Raw genomic sequence first — 22,234 nt, forward strand, 5'->3', positions numbered from 1 at the left:
GTGTTTGTGTGGGTGTGTGTGTGTGTGTGTGTGTGTGTGTGTGTGTGTGTCAGCGTCTGGGTGTTTGTGTGGGTGTGTGTGTGTCTGTGGGTGTGTGTGTGTGTGTCAGCGTCTGGGTGTATGGTGAGTGACAATGAGCATGGAGCGCAGGGTGTGGACAGACGCCACTGGGATTAAATATACTTACCAACACACACATACACACGCACACTAACAGCCCTCTTAACATGCTTCCTCTGCACTTAAATCTTGCTATTCCCCAAGGAGAATAGTGTGTGTCTCTATGTCTTATCTGTGTGTTTGTGAGTGTGTGTGTATGTGTGTGTGAATGTGTCTGTTGGGGGGTCCTGTCTTGTACCCCCAAAATGTGTGAGTATCTGTTTTGCTCATCTCACCCTCTTTCCCACACTCACACACAGACACACACACATCAGTCATTGCCACAGTAAAACAAACGATGGCTGGCTGTGTGTGTGTGTGTGTGTGTGTGTGTGTGTGTGTGTGTGTGTGTGTGTGTGGTCATCAGTCCTGGACCAGACCAGTCTTATGACCACATAGTCATTAATAATTTAATAATAATCATTTAATCATGATTAAAATGTATTAAAACAGGCACAAGACTGTGGTTATGGTCTGAGGTGTAACAAATAGTTTTATTAAAAAAATCCGATTTGACCAACTTTCAGCAGCAACCTCACTGAATAATCATGTGAACAAATTACCTAGTTTCCTTTTCCAGGTCAGGAGATGCAGAGAGCAGAGAGCAGCAGCTTTCACATCAATCAACAGGTTCCTCAAATAAATACAGGAAATACAAGAAATTTACCAGTGGGGAAATCTGATTACCGACAAACCACATTTAACCAGGGATTTTAAAGTAATTAGACCAAGTAAATGTATGAACATTATCATTTCTCAATTACATATTTCTTCTAATATTCAGGCTTCTGGTGTGCATGTAAACGCACCAACAGATTAACGTTCTACAACTTTCCATGTCCATTTTCATCTCACCTCACCGTACATGTCTGCATCAGCCCAGCTCTAATCTTTAGTCTCTATTTACTTGTATATTTGTGCACGTCATGCGAATGCTGTGTCCAAAATCACTCTCTAGTTCCTATATAGTGCACTATATCTACTGTCTGCCATTTTATTTTAACATTCTGTGTGTTAAACAGCCAAAGGTAGTGTCTATGGCCATAGACATTACAGGCTAACAAGCCCACAGTCCATTGTGACACATTTTATACATGCAAACATTAATGTTGTGTGACTCTACATCTATCAGTGATGACACACAATCAGGATTAGTAAGTGTCTGGTGTCTCAGTTTACTGCTCACTATTGATGAAACCTTTGAGTGAGTGATATAAGCAGTACTGACTGAGACACAGAACAGACTCAGCCAATCATGTGAATGGAAACAGGTGTTTTGCATCAGGGTTAATTAGTTGATTTTCTACAGATGCACCTGTGTTTTTCAGCACTTTTTCTGCCATTTCTACCAGAAGGTGTATGTTTGACAGTTTGTTTACCACATCCAGTCTGTACATTGTCAAAATGAAGGATTATTTTAAAAACGACTCTCTCTCAGAGAGCTTAATTTTCTCTCTCAGGATAAACTGTGTTCCTAACTCATATTCCTTCACGATCGTTTAAACAGTTGACATCGGCACTAGTGGCCTTTTCTTGTTGTTATATTGTGTGTCAATAAAAAAAATCAACAAATTTTTCTGTCCTGCCCTTCCTCCTTCAGATTCTTTCTCCCCTCCTGGATCTCAATCAGAATCGCAGTAAACTGAAGCTGTACATCAGTCACCTGACCTCACTGTGTCAGGAGCGAGACCCAATCATATTGCAGGATTTCGCCCCGCCCCCGGCCTATCACCGCTCTGACTCCGCCTCCTGGCATACGCAGCTGCACAGCATGACGCAGGAACAGGTAGGACACTTGTGTATGTTCTTCTGAAAGATGAGGAGAAAAAAATCATGCAAAATGTGTGTGTGTTTGTGTGTGTGTACACGTCTTGTAGTGGACAGAATTTGGTTTGAAACCATCGTTGTGAGGACACATTGGTTGGTGTTCACAACTTTAAAGTGTTGTTTGAGGGTCAAGACTTGGTTTTAGGGTTAGACTTAGGTTTAGGCGAGGGTTACGCACTTATTTGTGATGGTTAGGGTAACGCGCTAGGGAATGAGGGAAAGCCTTTATGTCAATGAGTGTCCTCACAACTAATATAAGACAAGTATGTGTGTGTGTGCGTGTGTGCGTGTGTGCGTGTGTGCGTGTGTGTGTGTGTGTGTGTGGAGTGAATGTGCTCAATTTTTGAAAAAATGTGGGGGAAAATAACTGAGGACATATTTGTCACTCCTCATTTATCAATTTCTAAAACTAGCCACTGAGTGTGTTCCTCTGTGCTTACTTGTACATACAGAACGTGATGACGTGTGTGAGTTTGTGTGATTATTCTCGCTGTGTGTGTGTGTGTGTGTGTGTGTGTGTGTGTGTGTGTGTGTGTGTGTGTGTGTGTGTGTGTGTGTGTCTGTAATTGTGTGGATGTGCTTGTAGGAGTAGGGCACACACTGGTCAGCCTGGCAGGTTTTTGGCGCTGCCTCTGACATTATTGAAAAGATTTACTCCAGCGGGTCACCTGACGACAAGCGTCTGGCAGCGGAACAAATACCGTTTCAGACGTTTTCTTTTACAGGGAGTAAACTCTGCTTAAAGCTTTTGGCAGCAGGAGGAGGGTTGGTTCATACACAGAGCAAGGAGGGGAGAGACGAGTGTATTTATTTTACTGTCGAAAGAGTTGTCATCTGAGAGAGGGAGGGGAGAAAAAAGAAGGGAAATGAGGATAGAGAAAGAAAAGGTGAGGCTTAGGGAAAGTCTAAGAAACGCTGGTTAACCTGCTTCGCTGTAGCTCCATTGTCATGGTAACAAATTGTGTTTTCAGATACTGAATATAAACAGTATATTATTAAACTTTTTTCTTTTTTTTTTGGCCGTCTTTGACTTCCCCTGTCTCTCTCTCTCTCTGTCCTGTTCTCCATATTGAAAACATATCAGGCGATGGTCGCTACATGTGGTATACATTGAAAAACGGTAACTCTAGACACACACACATACTCACAGAGCAATGTGACAGAGTGTGTGGTTAGGGTACAGCAGGACCAGTTTCCTAAATTCCTCATGAAAGCCCTATTGTATGTCTTAATGCTGCACAATGTCTCTGTTTAGCATGAGTGCTTCAGATATGGCGCTGCGTGGTTTGGTGTCACTTTAAATAAACTCTGAATATAGAGAATTAAGTTGTCATTTAATCACTGTGTACATTAAAGGCGCAGAGAAATTCTCTGGGCGACTTTCATGGACAGACAATTACTATACGTATTTTTCATCATCAGCCTGTTTTCACTAAAAGAAAATGCCGACAGTATTCTGCGGTTCAGTGGCCTGGGATCCACATTTTCAAAAGAAAAACATACTCTGAATTAAAACTGATTATGTGGGCAGCTGTGAAAGCTTATCTAACAAGATTGAATGCTTTTAGACGGCCAGCTGAGTAGCCTGCAGTATTTTATCCCTACCTTATATTTTATAAAAACATTTAAAGATATTGAAAACATTTGAACCACGCTGAGCCCGTGGCCACATCCAAGTCAGATTTACAACTGAGGAAAACAAGATCTTAAAAAAAAAAAGACAGTATTTGCCCTTTTACCACAAATCACTTACATTTTATATCACAGCTAACCATTTCCATGGCATACTGCAGTGTTTTGAATTTCTTTGTTGTTTTTCTTGTTTTCTGCAAAGTTATTTAGCTGCAGTGTTAAAACCAACTCATCCATCACAGAAAACATTGTGTCTGCCTTTACTGTCGTCAAAGTTGTGTTATCCTTGCATGGGTGAATGCAGTCGTAACATATCCTCTTACCCAAATTTATCAATGTCTTCCAATATTCTCTGTATGAGGTTAGGTTTTAGCCCTTCGTGCCTCCCATTAAAAAGCTTCATTAAAAAGTGCGTGGCTCTTTATCTCAAGTTAACCAGATGTGCATTTACCGAAGCATTTTGGCAAGTGGAACACAAAAACGCGCTGGATTGGTACAGTAATAGCAACAAGGACACGTGTTTTACTGTGACGAGTTTGGCTTCTAGGTGAAAACTCCTTCAACTTTTCTTTCTTTTATCCTCTTTTATCCTCTTCATCCCTTTCTCTTCCATTTCTGCCATCACCTTCTAAATTTTATTATTTCTTGAGGCCTTTGTTTTTTCTTTCTTCTCTTCCTTTTCCTCCAAAGTGCCTCCATCACCATTACACTTTACTCTCACTTGCTCCACGTCAATGTAGGTGTGAGAGCTGGTGAGTTTTAAAAAAACTTAGGTTAGTACTTTGTTTTTTGGTGCGATGTTTCCCCTAACAACGTCAAAACCTGAATCTCTCTGCCTCTCCTTCACTTCCTCTGTCCAAATCCACCCAAACTCAGCCAGTGCCACTTGGCGCCATGTGTCTGCTTTAGACCCTGACCCTGCCTACACACAATCGCAGACACACACTGCCTGTCTTTCATTCAAGCCCGTGTTTCTCGTTTTCCTTCATCATGTGTCACCATCACCCTGGCTGACCCTCGTAATGCACACACACACACACACACACACACACACACACACACACACACACACACTCACCACAAGACAGAGGAGAAAAGCTGGCACACTGGAACATGGTGGTCTGGAGGGAGACAGTGTGCGAGTGTGTGTGTGTGTGTGTGTGTGTGTGTGTGTGTGTGTGTGTGTGTGTGTGTGTGTGTGTGTGTGTGTGTGTTTTACAAGCGTCTCCCTGGCTCTGTTAAAATGCCTGGCACTCTGTAAAGTCATTAGGATCAGTCTAAAATAGCATGTAAAACACACATGGACAGACACACAAACACACACACACGGAAATCTACATATCCCACACCCACATATGATTTAATATGAATTACCTGACAGTGTGCTTCTGTAAAGTGTCACCACCTCAAACATTTTACTAAGGCTGTGTCTGATGTAACTTTCCTCTGTGTTGTTAAACTTGAGCAACAGCGTAAAAAGCAGCCTGGCTCACGTTGGAGGAACGGGTGGCGGGTGAGAACAAGTTAGTCTCTAGGGTTTATCATCTGGGCACGTCCCAGGACAGATAACTGGTTAGATTAAGAGCAAGAAACCTCGGGGAGGCTCAGCAGTAAATTCAGGCCTTACAGAACGAAATTCCTGCTTTCTGTACTGATAAGCCAAACTGAGAAAAAACAACTCCCAAATGTAAACACATGTTGCTTTTTTAAGGACGCAATGTAACTGAAATAATTAACCTATTAACCACATTCAAAACAGTAACAGTAAAAGGGCAGTAAAATGTTTAATTTCTGAGATTTCAAAATGATACTGGAGTTTTTCTTGACATATTTTGGGTTGTTTTCCAACACCAGATCTAACAGAACAAAAGATTTTCTTCACAATGCAAACAAAACAAAAAAAACACTCTTTGTGTCTTTGTGGCAAAAATAGAAAATATTATCTCAGCAGAGCGACCACAGCACCTCATTAGTCAGAAGAGTTATAACAAAATGCATGCTGTAATGTTTTAATCCATCATGCAACTTAAATCAAGAGGCTTTTACTGAATGATATAATAATGTGACATATTGTTAAAGCCCTCATTAGCTTGTGCAGATGTTTGTACCGTTTAAATGTGACAATTTGGGTTTGGACATTTATCTTCCAGTTTAGTCATTTTTCTTAATATGAATTTCCGTGGAAACATTTACATTTCTGTAGCTTTATAAACGTAAGGAAGAAAAACTTCTAGACTTATAGCAACGCAACCACTACAGCGGCAAAGGGATGGCCAATCCAATCTCTCAGCAACTTTCAGCATTATTGACGTATGAATGGACACGCTCTTTCTTGCATATGCACTGTACTATAGATCTTCACATGATGGGTCTCAGCTTAATCGCTCAAGCAGCGTGGAGCCCAGCAGTGAGCTGTTAGCGAAAGGCCAGTTTTCAAAAGATGGATTTGCTGAAGATTTTTTTTTTTTTTTTTTTTGGTCGTCTGTTCCTGTGTGTTTGTTTCCATGTCTCTCTTTAACCTCAGCTGAACTACAAAAGTAACACTGATTCCAATAGTGAGGTTTTTACCAAAAGAGCTGTTTTCTGTGCCATAGTCATAATAATAACCTTTATGGCTCAATGACGTCTCTAATGAGCACTGAAGAGAACTGGCATCGTAATCTTACACACACACTCACACAGGAAGTCTCTCTCTCTCTCTCTCTCTCTCTCTCTCTCTCTCTCTCTCTCTCTCTCTCTCTCTGACCTATGTCTCTCTCCTTGGCCTGAAGTGTGAAGGTATAAGAATTGGCTGTGTGTGTGTATGTGCATATCTGTGTTTATGTGAGTGTTTGTCTATATGTAGTTGAAGTTGTGTGTGTGTTTGTGTTTGTGTGTGTGTGTGTGCGTGTGTGTGTGTGTGTGTGTGTGTGTGTGTGTGTGTGTGTGTGTGTGTGTGTGATTGTAGCTCATTATAGTCTACGTATTTGTGTTTTTGGTGCTGTAAAAAAATGTATGAAGTGTTGTTGGCTGAGTCGGACGTTATATCGCTGCTCTTATGAATACAGCATGAATTGTCAGCCCATGACTCTCTATCTGCTAAAAGTAAAACGGCTCCCAGTGAGTGACTGCGAGCGCTCGTGAGCCAAGTCAAACTGGAGAAACCTCAGTGAGGGCTGAGCCCACATATTTACAACTCTACAAGTCATTGTAATGAAGGATAATACCACACAATTACAGACTTCAAATGTCATTGTTGTTACAGTGTAAGGGAGTACTTACTTTCTCCCTGGCTTACTTTACATCCATTTTTAAAGTTATACAACAGGGTATCACAGGTTTCCAGGGCCTAGAAATCTGGTCAAATTAAGTGACTCAAATTACTTTATAACAAACTTCCAATACAAGAAAACAGCACCAGTAAGCTGCTGCAGCACTGGTGACTTCAGACTCCGCTCTGTGAATACTGGCTGACTTACTGATCGAAACACTATAAAACTAATTCAGCGTAATAAAAATCAAAATCAAAGAGTGATCATTTATTTTTTATGAAGACTGTAAACTCTCATAAAGCTAAAGACCAGAGGAAAATGTTAAGGTTATTATGTGGTCAGATTAATTAGCAAAACTGTCATTTTTATCTATGGTCAGAGCTGGATAATTCTGCTTATTAACAAATTTAACTAAATCTTTGACATAATGGCAATGTTATCTATGAAAAGAAAAACGTTAGGTTTCAAATGCACACAATCATTGTTTTTTCAGCTCTGCAGCCTGATGACCTGTGGCAAAATGATGCCTCCTCTGCAGACTGGGCAGGAACTATGCATGTCTGTGTGTGAGGACCCCTCATGATTTAAAGGTCACTGATTGGGCAAATTTTGATTGACAGGAGATACAAAAACAGGACGAGGCGGAGCTGGAACTTAAACATCACGGCCGATAATGAAGAGCGTAGCTACAGTATTACAATAGTACTGATAGCCTGGCTCTGTCTGTGTGTGTGTGTGTGTGTGTGTGTGTGTGTGTGTGTGTGTGTGTGTGTGTGTGTGTGTGTGTTTGTGTGTGTGTGTTTGTGTGTTTGTGTGTGTGTGTCTGTGTGTCTGTGTGAGCGTATGCAGAAGTTAAAAATCACTGGTGTGTCTCTCTGTGATGGTCGATATATGTGGTTCTTAGAGTCAGAGTAGAGTTCACATTGAAGCTGGAAACGTGAATTAATTTCCTTCAAAGCTGTGTAAACACTACATAACTCTGAAATGACCAAGACAAGAAATAAAGGAACAGAGGGTTAATGTAAGCAAAAGAGAAAGAGAAGTTTGTAGTAGTTTTCCTGTGAAGATCCCTCCTTAAAGCCTATTTTTACCATGTTCTTGTGAACCACTTCACTTGGACTTCAGATTTTAAATGTGAACATGACTTGAACTTGACTGCTTTGAGACTTGTCTTACTTCAGAATTGCCCCCCTTAAGACTTGAGACTTGAAAGCCTTGCATGGTCACACAGCGTTAATACTTAATGATGAGGCCTCTGCTTTGAAAGGACTCTGCCAGATAAAAAGCACTAACAAATGCAGCTATGAAAGGGATAATGTTCAAATGCTGCTTCATTTTAATGGCCAGAACCAAGACCTTAAAGACTCAAGAAGACTTGTGACTTGATCGCTGACTTGTGATTTGTGAATTCACTTCAGATTTGACATGGAATTTCCTTGCCTTGCCTTGCCCATTGCCTTAAAATCATTTCTGTTTATCTTGATGCATCATGAGGGAAAAAGCTTTTGTGCCTGTGTGCAAAGGAAACTGTAATTAGTAGTGGAGTGGAGGAAAGACAAGAGGGAGGAGGAGAGGTGAAGAAGAGAGGTCTGGGGGTTGTGTCAAGCGGAGATTCAGACCCATCCATTTGTGCTGCGTTGTGGTCTGGGGTCTCTCTAGGCTTTCATTAGGCAGCTCTGCTTCCTGCTCCAAGGATGATTGTTTTCTCTCTAAATACGACGCAGAGGTCCTCAACAACCATTAAACACACACACACACACGCACAGACACAGACAAAAGGACAGACAGTCAGACGCACCCATACACACGTCCGACCCTCAGAACCCATTTCACAGCCTTACACACACACACACACACACACATACAGACACACGCACACACACACACACACACACATACAGACACACACACACACACACATTGGCCTTCGCTGGTCATTACAGACTAACTGCTGGTTTTTATGCAGATTTATTGAATCCAGGCTTAATGGCTTTACCAGTCCCCCTCTTTTTTACATGCATTTGTCTTTTTTCTGTCATTCACTTCTTTCTCCCTTGATCTTTCCCTCTGTCTCTGGTTATCACTCTCTCCTCCCCCTCCTCTTGTATTCCGTCCTTTCCGCTTTTACTTTCCCCCTTTGTTCCTTTGAATCTTTCTGTCTTTGCCAGTCTTTCTCCATTTTTTTCCATCAGTTTGTTTCCCGCTTTCTCTGTCACACTCCCTCTCTCTGTCACTCTTTCGAGTCCTACTTCATTCTCTGCCTTACTTTTCCATCCTTTTTGTCCATCCGTCATCTCTTCTCTGTAATGGGAAGACAAGCCGGCGATGGTGACAGGTGAAGGGCAAAGACTTAAATTAACCCACAGAGAGAAACACACAGAAACATGCGCTCCACTCTCACACTCACACTTCTCTTGTCTCTATCTCAACTCTTAGTTCACAATGGCAGCCATTGTGGAAGTCTAGATTCACACATTTCCCCTGCGTTATTGCTGCAGATCTTTCCACATGGCTGTGCTGGAGGAATTTATTTCAGGACAGCCATAAAATCATTCTGACTTTGACACACCTCACAGATTTCAGTGGAACAATTATGTGGAGACAATGTCACATGTCAAGATGCCATACACACTGTGTTATGTAACGAAATATTTATTATTCATATCTTGTGTGATGTAAGATGTAGGATGTACTGCACTTGTATGTGCACATCTGAGACCGTGGCCAATACTAATCAATGAAAAGTTGCATTGTTTTCAATTTTCTTAATGGATTTATGAGATAACAAACAAAAATCATATAGATAGCAGGTTTTTTATTTTTCCTGGTTGTTTTGGTAAAAAAGAAAGAAATTCTATTGGTTTGAAGAAGTTGACAATTTTGTACATGTAGCCTGTGAGAGCCCTCCACATAGATACTCAGCTGTCCTTCAGCTACAGTATATTCCAAGGTTCACTGCTCACAGATTTGCCCCTTGGTTTAAATTAAAGTAAACTACTCACACATGCCACCTTAAAGTTTGTTTAATGTGAGGTAAATTGCTTTTGGACTCAGTGGCTCATTGTAAGATGAAGTGTTTTGAATCCTCCCTCCTTTGGTTCAGTTTAAGATAAATGTCTTTACTTTTATCCGAGCTGTTTTTAGAAGCAGCTCCAGCTTCCTCTTGTCACACCGTGTTTCCTTTCTTTTCCTGCATCTTTTCTATTTAGATAAGTAAATCAAACCTAAAAGTTCTTTTATAAAAAACCGTGAATAAGTTTGAGCTAAATTGCTTCCATCTTTTCAGATTGGCCTACTGGGAGGTTACACTATACATAGTCAATGCTGCAGTCTGTTTTTGTGGTTTTGTTTCTGCAGCCATTAGTGCTGCAAGTCCAGTTGTTCCTGGAGGGCCAATTTAAGGTTTAAGTCTTTTTTATGTACTTTATAAGTCCTGTTTTCTCTGAAGGTATTCCACTATAGTTACCACACTTACATTCACAAGCCCAGCTCTCCATGTAGCTTAACCAGCATTATTAGGTGCTAAAGTGAACGCTGGAGAGCTGAACTGACAGATTTAAGTTCCCAGAGTTTAATAAAATGCTGTATGCTTGTGGACATGCCCTTCCTCAACAGTTGCTTCAAGTGCTCATGAGCAAGGCACAGGATGGTGGAGGGCTCCCAGATTTGAGTGTGTTTAATCCACTGTCCTCTCCTAACGAACTTCTCCCAGAGGCCAAGCCTGTAAATATGAAAATGTTCCTATAGTCAATTTGGCTCATTAAATAAACCTGTTCGACTGAAATTACAGAGTGATGTTGAATTGCCCACAGAACGCACCTCCCTTGTATTTTTCCTCAGCTGTTAGTGCTAAAGCCGTGCAGTATTTTTAGTCCTCCAGGAGCAGTTTTAGGTACAAGTCCTGGAGCTCTATTCCCACTGCAGCTCGTTAGCTTGTGTCGTTAGCTGAGCTGTACTGGACTACGACAGAGCACACACACACATTCACACACATTTGGTCACATGGCTCAGGCGCTGTTGGGCTCGGTGCATTACAGGCAGCCAACTTATAAAGCAGTCTACACAGTGTAAGCCTGTTAGAACCTAATAGTTTAAATAGAGACAGGCAGAGAGACAGGGATTATAATAGTCTGTAAAGGCCTATTATACTTTATCCTTTTGCTCTTACTCATAATGGTGTTTCTATAGCACCGCTCCAGGCTGCTGTTGAAGAGTCTTTTTAAACCCCCTGTGACTATAGCTTTACTTCCTGCAACTTATGCTATTGCTGAGGAATATTTGGCCTCCAGACTTTCCCTGACTCCTGACCCCCACCCTCTCTTTCCCCTATGTATCTGTTGTATTTGTTTAAATTAGAGTCTGTCTTGAAGTTATTTTTTTAAGCAGTCAACCTTATCATGTCAATTTCTATTTTCATACCCTGCATAGACCCTGTTTAAACGTTTCCAAGTGGTGCAAAATGGGAGGGATATAGGAAGAGTCCAGGACTTGAAGCATAAAATAAAATGTATAAATTCTCACATGGTGGCAGTAATTACACCCAAAGGTGTTCCTTGGTCCATGACCTAATTTTTCAGTAAACTTCATGAATCATTCCATCAAGGTAAAAATTGCTTCTTTCCATTCATATAACTCATGTGCACCATTGAAGCCCACTGTTATGAATTTTCTGTAGTTGTTTTTGGCGCTCAAAATTCTTTGGGTCATAAATGTTACATCAGTGGCAAGCCAGGTTTAAATATGTGATATCATTATCAATATTTTCTCTTATTTCTAAGTAAAGCAGAAACAGAGTCTTTCACATTATCGAGGCAGCTATAGTAACTACGTTTTCTGTGCAGCACTTGACAGAATTTTTTTGTGGAAGTAGGTCAGTGGGCCTCAGTGTAAGCAGCCCAGATCTATGGAGACGTAGCGCTGGACCTAATGATTCATAAACCAGTCTTAAACCAGTCAAAGCAGGATGAAGGTAACTGTTTAAAATTCAGAGCGGTGAAGTGGACGGAGACAGTTTACTGATAAAAACACACCTCTGGCCTCAGCATCATCTGTAACTGAAAAAGCTGCGTGTAGTCAAGTAACTTTGTAAGATGTGTGTCTGCAGCAGGCAGTTGACCTGCTCATGGATGGGCTAATGCACTCCAGTTAAATAATATATTTTCTCTCCCTCTTTCTCCACCTCTACCTCCACCCATTGCTCACTCTCTCTCTCTCTCTCGGTTAATCTCTCCGTCTCTATCTCTCTCTGCTGAGTTATGGTTTCTTTAGAAAACATTAGCATTCCTCTGCAAAGAGGTTCAAGCCCTGCAATCTGTGTCAAGGGGTCAGAGTATACACACACACACACACACACACACACACACACACACACACACACACACACACACAACATACACACACACAACACACACATCGTGCGTTCATCCTTATTCTTGAGCTGATAGCCTGTGCGTGCATGTACATGTTTGTGCAGTGAGATGTGTGTGTGTGTGTGTGTGTGTGTGTGTGTGTGTGTGTGTGTGTGTGTGTGTGTGTGTGTGTGTGTGTGTCTCCAGGCCCACGATAAGGCAGATAATGATCCATCATGATAATGGAGCTTTAATGGCTGCAGTAAAAATCATCTTCAACAAACCTTCTCTTTCTCTCTCTCTCTATCGCTCTATCTCTCTCTCTCTCTCTCTCTCTGTTCTCTCTCTCTCTTTGTCACACACACACTACATACACACACATCTTACCCCTTACCTCTGTCTCCCTGCTTCCCACAATCCTCTCCGTCACTCACTAAATTAGAACTTGAGCTTGCAACATACACTTAAGCCTCGCGCTGTGCACTCACACACACCTGTAATGTCAAACACCCAAACCACTGTATCACACACACACACACACACACACACACACACACACACACACACACACACACACACATACATTCACTAACACCTACACTCATGCATCTCATACAAACACACACACACTAACAGGGAGTCATGAATCTGGCAACACTACCTCTCTGCCTACTTGCATTATTTCATCTACATTTCTCTCTGACCACACACTGTGATCGCATGAGACGTGATCCATGGGAGCTTATAACCACAACATCTAAACTTATACCTCATAACTGGAAACTGTATCATGAAGCCTTGTTTATATTTAATTTCTTCAGCCCATAAATGAGCTTTGGATTGAATGCAGCAAGAGAATAAGTTTATTGCTTAGCAACGTGGGGATGTTTTTCTCTGTCTGCGGAGTGTTAGCCAGGCTCTCCAGGACAGGAGACCTGCTCAGCCCTCACATTAAAGTGGTACAGACCGGCCTGCTCGTCAAAACAGGATTCTGATCGGATATAATAAAGGCTGAGGGAGAGGAGATTTGCAGAGCCGCTAACTGTCCAGTGACCCGTTACCTTTCCATTAGCACCTTTACTGGCCTGTCCTAAGTATACCACGGTTAATGACAGCTCCTTTCTAAATTGTAACAGTTGCTATAGTTGTTGGATATTATTTTAAGCTGCAAGAATACTTATGCTGCTGGGGACATGTTCATGTCAGAGTCTAGACTAACTGAGCAGAGCCTTGGTCTATGAAACTGACTGTCACACACAATCTGCACTTTTACATGACTGAGAAAAGGCTACTGGCAATGTTGGCTGCATATGGGTCCTACTTACCTTTAACCCGTGACAACTGGCACTTTAAAGAAACTCTTAGGCTAGACACAATACATATATGAAAACTTTACTTTAAATGCAACTTATACTAGTAAAACTAACAGCAGAAAACAGTAAAATTTGATTCAAAGATTATATATGAAAAACACAACAATTATCAAATAATCAAGTAAATCTATCCCTGTCAAATCTATGCTGATTGTTCTTTTCACAACCTGCTTGGATTCTGATTGATAAGGCTGAAGGCAGCAAAAGTCCAAAAATCATTTGCATCAACTGCTGCATAAGTAGAAAAAAGTCAACAAGGACTGATAACTGTTGCTGCAGACCCATCGCTGAGGCTCTCCGGCCTAGTCGAGAGTCTCAGCTGAATATCTCCCTATTTGAACATCTTAAAGTAAATCATCACTCACCAGGTGGAGCCGGAAATGGCATGATCAGGCTCTGACGCACGTACAAGTGGCTACGTAACACAAACATAGCAAATTCGGCAGCTTCGGTGAAGTCATGTTCCGGATCTTCCATCATGAGCCAATTATTGTTCATCAAAACACTCTATTTTCATTCAGGTACATTTGTCTCCACTTGGCCTCTCTGGTACTTTCCACAGTTTTTTCACTTCCCTGTTTCCCACGGTTACACTGGATTAAATGTGATTAACATTTTATTAAACAACATTTGTATTATTATTCTTTATTAATCTCTTTATCCCGTACATATGTATTTTGATGATTGATTAAAACGCTTGAAACAGTCAAATACAAAATATATAAAACAATCAACATAGTCATTACTCAACTTAATCATACATTTCCATGGTTATATATTGATTATATATACTCAGTGATTACTTCTCTTAGCTCATTAAGTCATTCCTTGATTTTACTTCTATTTCCTCTTACTGTTGTTCCTCTCTTTGTGGTTGTGGATCTTCTTTCGTAGTTGACGATTCAGATATTGAGCAACTCTGTTTTTTTCCAGTATTCTGGATCCTTCGTGGTAGATTGGGCTTGTGGAGAGTCTATCTTTTCATCTGTGCGCTCCTCTATCGCACTGATGTACACTTGTCTTTCCATTTTCACTGGGCTGTGGCGTGACCTTCTCCATTTCAGAGGCCTAGAAAGCCACAAAAAGCTGGACTCAGGAGGTTTTTTCAGGCCTGATGGCTCTGACATTGATGTCTGTATTCCTGGCCTTGATGATTACTTTCACAGGAAAACTGGGTCTTGTTTTTCTAGTTTCTTTCATATCAGTTATGAGAACATGTTACTTCCTATGTTAATGGTCGTAATTTGAGAATGTGGTATGTCCTCTGTCCAGCCACTGACTGCACCATGAATGTCCTCACATTTAGTTTTCAGGTAAACCCACGACCAAATAAGTGGTTTAGATCAGTGGTTCTCAGCCTACGTGTCAGAAACTTTCCTGAATTTTCTCAATCTTTGCTTTGTTGTGAAACAATGGATAGTTTTACTGCTCAAGTTGTTTGTCCCAGAAGCAGTTACTCATAACACTTTAGGAAAAGAAATCCAAAGGGGATTATTGACTGATTTTCATGAAGAATGTTGATTGAGGTGAATTCAGATAAAAGCCATTATTGTTTCCCTGATCATCATTTTTAAACTGTGGAACAGCTAAATGATGTATTATGTATTATGGAGTGCTGGATCTCGATATCATGACTGTATCGCTCACATTCTGTACAGTCAGTATATATGATGTTGTTTCAGGCATATGGCAGTTTTACCGCTGTGTTTGACCCGTTTAATCTTGATTTTCTTTTTTTAACACCTTTTCAAGTGTCGGGTCAAGGCTGTGTGAGTCAGAGAGCAGAAGACAGCAGACACATACTAAACCATTTATCTCCTCTCAGTTGTGTTACAACCTTATCTTTACTGCTGTGTTTTTCTGTGGGATTGCAACTAAAATGCAGAGCCATTAAGATGAATTACCTGCAAACACACATAAACTCACATGTCGGAAATATGTTGATATGCTTCACGGTAAAAGAGGCCTTTCACACACAGACACACACATACACACACACACACACACAGGTCTGTGTGGATATTGGCCTGAATGTGTTTGGACATTGTGGATGAGGAATACAGTGGAATGATAAAAATCAAAGTGTAGAGAGGAGCAGATAAAGCTCCAAGAGATGACACTGATAAAAGCTGGACTACGTGCTCAGAACACATCGCTCTGCTCTAAATCTTATTTCTCCCATCTGTCTTGTTCTCATTGTAAATGTTGGTGAAATCTCAAAGTCTTGATAATGTCATTGCATTTTTCTTTCATGAATGGAAATGCTAAATAAAAATATATTGTTTCCTAACTCTCAAGAAATGTTTTGTGCAGGTTTGGTTGTACATAGCAAAGTGTATGTTTCCTACTTAAACCACCAGGAAACAGTGAGTGGTAGTCTGGTAGTGTGTGTGTGTATGTGTGTGTGTGTGTGTGTGTGTGTGTGTGTGTGTGTGTGTGTGTGTGTGCGTGTGCGTGTGCGTGTGTGTGTAGTGAGGGGGTGCTTCCCTGCTGTCTGATGCTAATTGAGCTTTCAGAATGGGCCAAATTGTGCCAGACCATGCACACACACACACACACACACACACACACACACACACACACACACAGGGAAGAGTGGAGTGGTCGAGCCTCATTGCTTCCCTCACATGGCTTCATACTCTCCTTCACCTCCTCATTCACTCACTCATTCTCTCCATTATTCTCTCCCTTCCCTCTTTTCCATTCATTTCCTCGACTTCATCATCTCTATTTTCTCCTCCCTCTCTGCCAACAACTCTTCTTTCGCTTACTCTTTAAACATTCATCTTTCAAACATGGTGTGGTTGTTAATTATTAGAGTTGTACTAAACACAAATGATTATTAAATATTTAAAGGGAACTCAGTGACTTGTGAGAGACAGAATAAAATGAGGATGGCAGAAACTGATGCATGAGGTTGAGATGTTCTGACTTTTAAGCTTGTAAAACCCAGGATACTACAATTCCCATAATGCAAGTTGTTAATGTATTTTATTAGATCCTACCTGCCTGATAAACACCCACATGTTTAAAACTCCACATGCACAGTTTTTAGTGCAAACCTTCTATTACAAACGCTAAATCCCAGTTTAAATTCAAAGTGCTTTATGGACACAAACATGTTCTCAACATATACTGCTACTGCTAAAGCAATGTACGAACACTTAGAATATAATAAGCCTGTTGTAAAAAGAAACATTTACATACTCCCCAACATGTTAGAACATGATGTATAGATAAGAAACAATATATTTGTGTGATTTACTGTGGAGATTTCATTAGTCATTAACAGTAATATTACTTGCAGCAGTTTTACACTTGAACAAAGCCACGGTATTATAAAATGCCACAGACGTTTGCTGGCTATGAGATGAGAGCGGAGGGAAGAGGTTAAAACTTAACGAGGAAATATTTTTGCCAATATCTGACTCAGGCCTCGCACACATACAGCATGTACACACACCAACATAAATGTGGGCTTGTGTTACATGACTGTTCGAGCGGCACTCTTATTGATACAGATGTATTGGTCATTAAGTCAGTTAGGTTTGACGTCTCAGCTCGGCCGCAGCCAAAGAAAACAACATCAGCGCTCTCTCACAGAAATGTTCCACTCTGTATGGGCAGAAAGAACGACATTGTGGTGTTTTCAGATTACAGTCTGATATGTGTGAGTGAGCGTGTGTGTGTGTGTGTGTGCATGTGCGTGCGTGTGTCACCTTAAACATGCTCCTTGATCATCCATGGGGCTGCGAGGAGAAAAATTCGCCATTTTACTATTTCTCTAAATGGCTTTATCGCAAGATGTTGACTTACAAAATGTCTCTTCCCTTTTTGTCTCTATCTTTCTCGCAGTTGGAGGCGGAGTTAGAGCTGTGTGAGAGGGAGGGCGCGGAGCTCCAGGAGTACGCCAATCAGGTCCTGCAGCAGATCGCTGACCGATGCCCCGACATCTTGGAACAAGTCGTCAACGCCCTGGAGGACAGCTGCTGACACTCGCACACAAGCAGATACACACTCATAAATAAGCTCACATGAACACATTCATTAGCACACAGTCAAACAAGAAGCACGCAAACATGCAGCAAACGTTTAATACTCAGTCACACACACAGGAAGTCTCCAACAAGCCCCCTTAATCCTCCTGACACACAAGTAAAAGCCACAGTGTTGGAAATGAAGATGAAGACTTTCGCTTCCACAGCTCTTCACTCATCTCATTTTCACAGATGGAAAGGGGGATCTAAAAAAAAAATATCACATTATTACTGAAAAATATTCTTCCACTGAGTCCTCAGTCACCAGAGTTTTGAATTAGCAGTGCCAGCTGAGGGAATCATTGTTCATTTTTCAGTTCAGAGTGCGTTGTTGGCATGCTAGTTCATTGGAAATAGTTGATGTTTTTGAGACGTTAAACATGTACTTTCCTAACTGGTCCAAAACAGAAGGAGCCTTCACTTCACTTCACTTCACTTGCCATCTGTGACTCTTCGCAGTGGCCATCTTGTGTCCTTCCAGGCAGTCAGCAGTTGGACTCGCAATCGTGATTTCATGAATTTAAAAATTCAAACTGTATAAAAAGGTTGAAAGTGAGCTGAGTTTGCCATGTTGTCTCTGATGCCAGATTTACACGCTGTTGCCACATTGTTATTTGATTGGTTCAGATACAAAAGTGTTTTATTTCAGCTGCCTTTGGTTCTTTACATCATTTGCTGCTATCTTTTCTTATCATTTCTTATTTGGTTTTAGTTTTTTGTCAGGTATCTGATGAAATGTACCAGCTTGCAGTTTCTTTCAGCAGTAATCTCTAGGTAGTTGTGTAAATTGTAAAGAGAGAAGTTTAATTAACAGAAACACAGCTTTCATCAGGGGAACATGACGCTTTTCATCTATTGTTTTCCATCACAGATGAAAGGCACAAACTAACTACAATAAATCTCGCAATACTCCCTTTATTAAAACACACCAGTGTAGATGGTTTGTGTTTCTTTTTAACCTAAGAAAACAACATGTTGTGTTCAGTTATGGTGTCCATGCTGAAATTACGTTGAGTTCAGATAATCCCTCACTCGACCTTTTGTGACAATCCCTTTAGAGTTAACACAAGGAGAATCTGAACTTACTCATTTCCCCTTATTGAAGCATCTTTTCTTTTCTTTCTTGTCTTTCTTTCTTGGGAGGGAGGGAGGAAATATAAAGTAATTGTTATATATTTTTTGCTTTTGGTAATATATATATATATGTATATATATATGTATATATATATGTGTATATATATATATATATATATATATATATATATATATATATATTTATATATATATTTAAAAAAAACATTTATCTTGTTTAATTGAAAATATTGTCATCTATTGGTTGGTATGTTACATAATGTGTCAAAATCTTTTTTCTTTTTGTGATTTGCAAGAAACCACAGATTTGTTCCACACACAGGAGACTGTTATTGGGAACGTACATTGCACCTACTGGAGGTTCTGTGTCCACCGGGAACCTTTTTCATCAGAAGCAGTTTCTTGTTCTTGTTGTTTACAGTGGAAATGACACTAATGCATGTTTCCCACAGCGCTGACAGCCTTAGCATGATTTAAACGCTTGCAGCAACGAGCACTAGAGGTTCTTATTGTTTCAAATTCAAGCAAAAGCTCCTCTAACAGAGGTTTTATCGTCTCATATTGTATTGAGTGCTGAAGACATGTTGAGCGCTGCTCCCTAAAAAAGAAATACCTGGTGGACCCAGAACCCAGAGACAGGGATTTACACTCCAATCTCAAATCTGATTTTACACCCAACTCTGAACTTAAGGCTTTCAGAGCAGGCACCTAAGCAGTGTCTTCAAACAGCTCAGAGCAACATGGGTGTAAGTGAGGAGTTCCATTTCAAAACTGTTTTGGGAGGAGAAATCTGTGGTGCAGTTGCCGCAAATGTTACTGGTTTGAATTTGCTCAAAGCTTTAATAATCATGCACGAGGTTGCGTAACATTTGACAAACGGAGGCTATTTTATTTTGGAATGAAACTCTGCCAGATATGAGCTCGTGCTGTAAATCCAGTGTTTTGTTGTGTGTTTTATACTGATAATGTTTTGTCTTTGGGAGTGGTGATGACTGGGACTCACCGGCACTTTGTTGTGGATTGAAAACCGGAATGAGAGAATGGAATAAAAGATGGATTTATCTTTATTTTATTGTGGAGGGATTGTCTTTGTGTCTATCAGCTCATTTTCCCATGTGTTGTACAGCCTCAGTGTGGACATGAGATATGAGCAGTTTAACCAAAGGATGATTTGATTTGAGGGAATTTTTGAGGCTGGAAGAGGTGAAAGTATCTAATAAAGAAATTAAGGAAAGACACAAAAATAAAAATCATTTTGTGAAACAGAAACAATATTTTCATTCCTTTAATCTTCTGGGAAACTGTACAGTTTATCTTCACTCACAAACACCTCCACACACTGGTGAGTGTTTGTTAAAAATGTGAGAAGCCAGGACTGATCTGTTTTGTCTTTGGAACATCTTTCCATTTGTTTCCTGTCCTCACTTCTTCTGACCTCTCCTTCCCTCCCTTTCCTCTTACCTCCTTCACTCTCTCTATCTTCTCCTTCCACATGCAAACTGAACTCTGTCTCTTATCTTGTCACCAGCGGTTTATTTTCCTATCCGCCCACTATAATGACATTATTCCATACCCCAGTCGTCCATATCTGCACCAGTATCCTTTTGAAGGGCATCACCCTGTTGGTGGTCTAATCACACACTCCAGCAACACTGTTACTATGGATTAATAAATAGAGTTTCCAACAGCAAAGCAACAAAAAACTCACATTTTTACTGAAAATCTGAATCTTAGTGCTTAATGTTATTTCCTGCCCCGTCATGTGCTTCTTTTCTTTTCTAATTTTTCATGGAAAGTGTCACTGAGTATCCAGTTTCTGTGGCCAATAGTTCAAACTAGAAACCAGATTAATAACTTCAACTGGTTTCAGATGCACCACCAAAGCATAAAGGAAACATTTTAGGGCAGAAGCAGGGTGAACATTTATGTGTGTGTGTGAGGGACAAAGGAAAGAGAAAGTGCCTGAAACATACACACACACATACATGCTTGCTTAATTTTTGCATTTTGCATATATCAGCATCTTGGAGAAATTAGTTGTTAGACTCATTCAACCAGAAAACCTGGGTTAACAGACCCACCCACCTCCACTGACCTTGCACGTTGACCTTCACCAGACTGTCGTCCTCCTCTGTGAAGAAATTTCCAAGCTGGGATCAAAACATCCTCAGGTCATCGGGGTCATTTTGTTTTTCACACACTAAATCGTATCAAACACTCCGAGAGCCAACTGCTGACAGTCCATACATGTAGCATATGCGCTGGTGTTTACCTTCACATATGGCAACGCTTTGCACGTGTCTGAGCACCTGGGAGTGTGCGGAGGACCGGCTCTGCTTTCTCCATCTACTGTCCTAATAAAAGCCAGTGGAGGGAGACAGAAGGGATGGACAGAGCAGTATAGAGGAGGAGGAAGAGAAACGCATGTATGATTCCCTGATTTATGTGATGGCCGAAGAGAGAGAGCGAGGGAGAGAGAGATAAGAGCGAGTGGAGAGACAACCCAGTGAGCAGCAGGCATCAGTTCACCTTCATGTCTCTGCCGAGTCTCAGAGTCAGAATTTCTTTTATCTGTTTGTCACACTGTTTCAGAGCAAGACGAATGCATAAAATTACATATTTAAACAGCAAAACCATGTGTCAGACAAGTCCATATGGATAATATATTCCCACAAGACAGAGTGTCATACATGTCCTCTAAACAGTCACCTTCTCATTAAGCTCTAGACAGTTGGAGGACTTACAGAGAGAGCTTAACAGTGTGAAATTGCTCATTGGGAAAATAAAGGAGAAACTAGAACAATTAATGACTCACTTCATCTGCAACATTTAAGCAAGTTGAATGAAGGATTCAATCAAAGCTGGACCCACTTGCAGGTGTAAAATCCAGTGTTAAAGGGACTATTTGTAAGTTTTCTCTGACACCAAATGTAGTTTCTTGCCGAGAGCAGGTGGTGGTGACTGAAGATCTTCAGTCGTCGTTGTGTTTACAAGACCAAAGGTTATAAACTGAGCAGCGGTACGTCTTCAGGGCAGATTGGAGGTTACAGTGAGTCGCTATCAGAAAGTGATGAAACAGGCTGGGGCTAGCTGGTTAGCGTGCGTCACTTTGCTCACATATCAAGCGAAAATACCAAACATCAGCTGGTTCCAGCTTCTCAAATTAGAAGATTTGTTGATTTCTCCTGGTTTTATATCATTGTAAATGAAATATTTTGGGGTTTTGGACTGCTGGTTAGAAAAAAAAACAAGCAATTTAAACACACAAACACACACACCACACCTTTCTCTGCACAGACTGAGTGTTGATAAGATCCCACTGATACCGGTTCACAACACAAAAAACACAGATGTCCTTGAGATAAAATGTTTTTGTGAGCACGTGTGCAGTTAAATGTTTATCTACATACAGTGCAGCTTGTCTTTCCATACATACTGTATATATATATATATATATATATAGTGATAAAGTGGAGCACTGGGAGCCAGGATGAGAAATAAAAATTGAGTGACTG

At 40.7% G+C, this 22,234-nt stretch overlaps 1 protein-coding gene across 4 annotated transcripts in view; it reads left to right on the plus strand.

Moving 5' to 3' along the window:
* Window positions 1-19,786, plus strand: part of LOC111663677 (ELKS/Rab6-interacting/CAST family member 1-like) — a 118,394-nt gene extending 98,608 nt beyond the window's left edge. For 3 of the 4 annotated variants that reach the window (XM_087177047.1, XM_023417975.2, XM_023417977.2), the window contains 2 exons: window positions 1,760-1,945; window positions 17,446-19,786. In XM_087177047.1, the coding sequence (XP_087033173.1) occupies window positions 1,760-1,945; window positions 17,446-17,583 (324 nt within the window). In that variant the 3' untranslated portion in view covers window positions 17,584-19,786. Of the gene's footprint in view, window positions 1-1,759; window positions 1,946-17,445 lie in introns of those variants that run through there. The other variant, XR_002761404.2, reaches the window with a different exon arrangement.
* The last annotated feature ends 2,448 nt before the right edge of the window (window positions 19,787-22,234 follow it).

This window comes from Seriola lalandi, unplaced genomic scaffold (assembly GCF_002814215.2).
Source record: "Seriola lalandi dorsalis isolate HSWRI2012SDOR001 ecotype SW California unplaced genomic scaffold, Sedor1 jcf7180002054579, whole genome shotgun sequence".
NCBI lineage: Eukaryota > Metazoa > Chordata > Actinopteri > Carangiformes > Carangidae > Seriola > Seriola lalandi.